We start from the raw sequence: 5,217 nt of genomic DNA on the forward strand, positions 1-5,217 counted from the left end.
GGAGAAGTGGTTGAAGAGGATGAATATGTATTTCTTGACAATATCTTTACTTGGGGAGGGCTGTTTCTAGTGCGGTTGGGACTGGTGAGCCATCAACACTGACTAGACAACAAACAAGGCACTAAAGAGCATATGCTTCAGGTTCTAGGCAGCAAGTTGCATTTGCTTATGGTTCTAAAAAGAGTGTGATAGACACAATTGAAAGTGCAGCAAAATAAATATCAAGCATCAATTTTGAGCACTTCATTTGGCACAGCTAGAAGCACATTATGCCTAGAGTAGCCAGCTATTTCTTCCTGTATCTGGACATACATTCTGATTTTGGGATCACATTTCCCATCACCAACAGTAATCTAAGTCATAAGGCAATTTACTTCTCTTACATGTGCATGTATGACTTGAAACTCTAAAGATAAGAAAAAAGTTACTAAAGGGTAAAGGCTATACAATCTACCAACATAATAGATGGTTGTCCATTAGAGCCTTCTCACTACCCAGACCAATAAACTAGAAAATTCACAATGACCAAGTTGAACCTATATGGTAGTAACATCATAATGAACTAAAATGGGTGATAATTATAAATCAAAGAATTCTTTCTGTTGTCCAAAAAATATATAATAAAAAGGAGAGAAAGCAAGAAGAAAATTATGCTTTATTAAGCTGGATAGAAATATTTTTTTTTACAGAAATGTCTTTTTGAACACCATATGACCTGAGTCATCCACATCAAATAAGCGCCCAACAAATTCATTCCAATTCTCTGTTTGTTTCTTATTAGACATGGAAGAGCCTTGGCCACTTGATCTTTCAGAAACCTCCCCAACATCAACTTCATTAAATGTTCCATATGACAAAGGTGAATATGCTTGAGGAATATCTAAAGCAATTGCCCTCTGAAGGGCTGCCCGGTACTCATCACTGTGGTCTCGAGCTAGCGATTTATTCCGCTCCATCTTCTGCTCTGTTGGAATCTCCATATGCCGATCTTTCTCTTGCATTAACTGATGCAAGAAATATAAAAGGTTTATACTGATGTAAACATAACTAAGTCAATATAGATGAGTTTACACGGGTATATATAGAAAATTACCATATATGAAATATCAATTAATTACTATAATCAATTGATAATTAATAACAATGGAAGTATTACAGTAGAAATATTTCAACTTAAGAACAACTTAAAAATTTAAAGAATACAGTCATCAGTATCTGCCAAAAGACTTTCCTATACTGATGAAAAGGGTCAATGCTTGCAAAAGTTAGGGAAAGAACAAGATGCACCGATAAATTTCAAGAATGAATTCAATGAAATATTTCAATGTGGTTTTCTAAAATTTCTCAAATAATGGCTGTGTCGCAGGTGGTGCTATGGCACCATAAAATAACACTAAATAATAGAAACTGAAATACACACTCACAGAACTTAGCTAAAAAAAAGGACCAAGTCATAAGATTTCAAGGACAGGTTGGCTAAGAATTGCGTAGTTTATATACACTGTTTTGGTGGATAGCTCTAGTACTGAGAGAAGCTAGTAGCTTACATCAAGAGCCTGTTGGGATTCTCGCTCTATCCAAATGATGGCATGGTCAGCAGTTGCATTACAAGAAAGAATTATATGCTCAAACCTCCCGTCGACGGGTACTGCTGTCCTAACAACAGGTGGAAATCTTCCTGTCCTGCAACCAGAAGAGGTTATACTCCAAATCATTGGTGGATATGGCTTAAATAGTATTCTACATGCTGAGCTCAACTACTTGATATACTTACACATGCATGTTGTGGACGATAAAAAAATCAACATAAATGCATGCAGCAAGCCATAAATTATAAAGGTAGGCGGGCTTCTTTTAATTCTCAATAACTCATTTTCTAGTAATGTGTTTCATAAATGATATTAAAGGTATAATGAGGTACACATTTTCACAAATAGGGAATATAGAACATTCTACCAAAGTTAACTCTAGATACAAATTCTATTGAAATTTGCGGAAAAATTTATATAACTTTTGTCCTCTCTAAAAAAAGGTCAACCCAGTGCGTGAGGCTCTTCCTAGTGGAGTCTGGGGAGGATAGATGTATGTAGTTTTATCCTTGCAAGAAAATAGGTTATTTCCAGGATTTGAACTCATGACCTCCAGGTCGCAAGGCATTAAGGCAAGCAACCTTACTATTGCACCAAGGCTCACTCTCTAATTACGTGTATAGTTATGTCTTCTCTATATTTAAAAAAGTATAGATACAACCTTAATACACAGAAGCTGCAAGTTTCTGTAATTACAAGTAGCAGAAAAAGTTAAAAGCATTTACCGAAGAGCAACAAAAAATTGTGGCTTTTTGTAGAATGTTTTAAATAACCTGAAGGGCTTTCGCTCCACGATGTGATAGAGACGACCAGGTGCATATAGACGCCTGGGATCTCTAAGCATCTTCTCCTCCAGTGTGCAAGTATCCTTTATGCACATTAGACACAATAAACAGGGCAAACTGCCAAGAAAGGATAACAAACTTTGTATCACATCTTCAAAGCAAAGGCTGAAATGTACTTAACTACTAATCCACTGCATATGCATGGAAATTTGAAAGACTTCTTTCCTGTGGATAGTACTATTAATTTAATATATCATGCTTCACGGAAAAGTATATGTACCTCTTACGAATGACATTTCTCTAATGCCATGGAAAGAGTCTTCCACTATCAAATTTAACTAATGGTAATACGTAGATGTACAAGAGATCTGGTGTTCGATTCTCTGATTTGAATGAATAGTTTTAACTTTTAATAATTCCATGATAATACATGCACACTTGAATCCCTTCACACTGTTTGCTCTCTGCTGGCTTAGTAAAATTTGTCTTTGATGCCTTAAATATTACGACAATATGTATATATGGTAGTTAAAGGTAAGGAAAACATAAAAAAAATTACCAGAAAAGAGACTTGAAGACATCTTCTAGAGCAGTGGTTGTCCGGGGCAAAAAATCATCCTGGTTAATTATCAACCAGAAAAAATCATCATCGCTGTCATAGTAAATGGTTACAGAACTAATACACTGATGGATAATATTGGATAGGATGCGCTAGATATGTACTCTTCTATAGAAATGATAATTAATAATAGAATAAATTGGATTAAATTCAGAACAAGAGAAGACTCTCCAACCTGGAGCACGACAGAATTGATAACGTCCGCATATCTTACAGCCAAATTGAGAGACATGCACCGAGTAGGAGCTAGCGCAAAGCATCTTATCTTGTTCCTCGGTATCCCCAAATTGTCTCGATTTTGAATCGCTAGCAATGTTAATAATGCCACCACTCCAGCTCCTAGGGAGTGCCCACTAAATACCAGCATATAAGTTGGATTTTCGGCTACTAGCTTCTTGAGAATCTCACACTCTGCATCAAAAACCCAGCCTGCTGCCTTCAATAACCCATTATGAACATAACCACCATGAAATTCCGCCTGTCCCAGTTTGTTATCAAGCAAAACTGCATAATCACTTTCCTTTGCCAAATTGAGTCCCCTAACAGCTAGTATAATTTCGGCATGATCATGATCAAGGTATATCATGTATGGAGTAACACGACCTTGGTTTTGATCATAGTCTTTTTTTAAGATAACCCAATCAGGATTAATGCCATAACCTCCTGGAGGAGCCCATACGGGGTTATGAATATCGTCTTCATAGACAGCTAAGATTAGGCGGCACATTCGAGGTACAGGCTCGAATTCTTCTGAAGTAGCCAGGCCCCAGTTTTCACTCTCGTAGCCTGCAGTGTACAGACATCTTTTCCAAATCCAACGAGCACAGCCCACAAAATAAACACACTCAAGTAAAGGAAGCCCGCAGACAAATGACATTAATGCCTATGATTGAAGCATGTTGAGGAAATGTTATAATTACGAACAAAATAAACAGTTCATAATTTCACATAAATAACATTAAATTCTAAACCCTAAACCCTATACCAATAGGGTTGAATCAACGAACGAGCAATAATCAGAAGAAACCCTACAGTTTTTCATAAATTGTAATGAAAGTAAAAAGATTCATAATACAAAAGAATTACAGCTATAGAGTCAACAATTTTATGTATCATAGGAATGAATATAAAATTAAATTAAATGAAAATTTGCATTTCAAGATCATGGGTTCACTGCTTAAAAGAAATAATGAAAGCTTAAAGAAAATTATTGCTATAGCTCCCTACATGAACAAAGTTGTGCAGATATATAAAACTCTATAGGGGGAGAGGGCTGGTGAATACACAGATATACAAACTCAAAATGCAAATTTTGAGTTGAATTGACAAATCTAGAACATTTTCAAAGAAACCCAGTTTGTTAGAGTTCAAAAAATCCAAAAAACTTGGATTACCCAAAAAGGTTGAAACTTACAAGTTACAATTGAAAGGAAAAGAACCCAAAAAGAAAAAAACTTTACAACCATAAAAGCATGAGAGTTTTTGTTTGTTTGTTTTCACTAATTTTTGTACCTTCGGAATTTGGAGCAAAGCATGATTACTTGCTGAAGCTGGGGCCTTAAAACACAATTATTAAATAACAAAAATTGAAACGTTCAGACAGAAAAACTGAGAATTTGTTGGTTCAAAGTTCAAAGTTCTGGGTTTTGGTAGGAACTGTGAATTATTGAGTGGAAAAAGAACAGTGAATAGAAGGAAATTGGGGTGAGACAAAACTACCCGGTGGTCAAACCCATATCTCTTAGAATCTACTCTCTACAATTATTTCATTCCATCAATACATACTACTAACTTTTTCCTGAACAATAAAAGCAATTTACTAAATGGAGTGTCTTAAATTATCTCTCAATTTATTTCAGTCAACTAAAATATTTATATCTAATATTGAAACAAATTATTTATTAAGGGAAATTATATATAAAAAATTTAAACTTTATGTATTTTTAAGTAGTTGAATTATTTTTCATCTTAATTATTTTAAACATTAAAAATTTGTGAAATTGTTTGATGTGTAAAGATAATATTAAATTAACAATAGTACAAAATTCTGTCATATATATTGTTTTAATCTCGATTGTTATATTATTATAATTAATTATTGTTTTAATCTCTATATAATAAAATATTAAATTATTAATAGTTAAAACAAAATGTAATATAACATTTAAAGTTTAAAGTAAATGAAAATCAAAATTAAAATTATTTTAATGATATCATTGCCATT

At 34.0% G+C, this 5,217-nt stretch overlaps 1 protein-coding gene across 2 annotated transcripts; it reads right to left on the minus strand.

Annotated features, from left to right (window-relative positions):
- Positions 1–628: 628 nt before the first annotated feature.
- Positions 629–4,753, minus strand: LOC109337882. 2 transcript variants are annotated; one of them, XM_019574963.1, is made up of 6 exons: positions 4,506–4,753; positions 3,169–3,909; positions 2,934–2,992; positions 2,363–2,491; positions 1,548–1,683; positions 629–1,004 (listed from the first exon to the last, which is right to left on the minus strand). In XM_019574963.1, exons 2-6 carry the CDS (start codon positions 3,868–3,870, stop codon positions 684–686), a joined length of 1,347 nt encoding a protein of 448 aa, XP_019430508.1. In that variant the 5' UTR covers positions 3,871–3,909; positions 4,506–4,753; the 3' UTR covers positions 629–683. The 2 variants fall into 2 exon arrangements, with proteins under 2 accessions (XP_019430508.1, XP_019430506.1); XM_019574961.1 differs by having other exon boundaries at positions 3,169–3,876; positions 4,506–4,752.
- Positions 4,754–5,217: the final 464 nt, after the last annotated feature.

This window comes from Lupinus angustifolius, unplaced genomic scaffold (assembly GCF_001865875.1).
Source record: "Lupinus angustifolius cultivar Tanjil unplaced genomic scaffold, LupAngTanjil_v1.0 Scaffold_14_27, whole genome shotgun sequence".
In the NCBI taxonomy this organism is placed as follows: domain Eukaryota; kingdom Viridiplantae; phylum Streptophyta; class Magnoliopsida; order Fabales; family Fabaceae; genus Lupinus; species Lupinus angustifolius.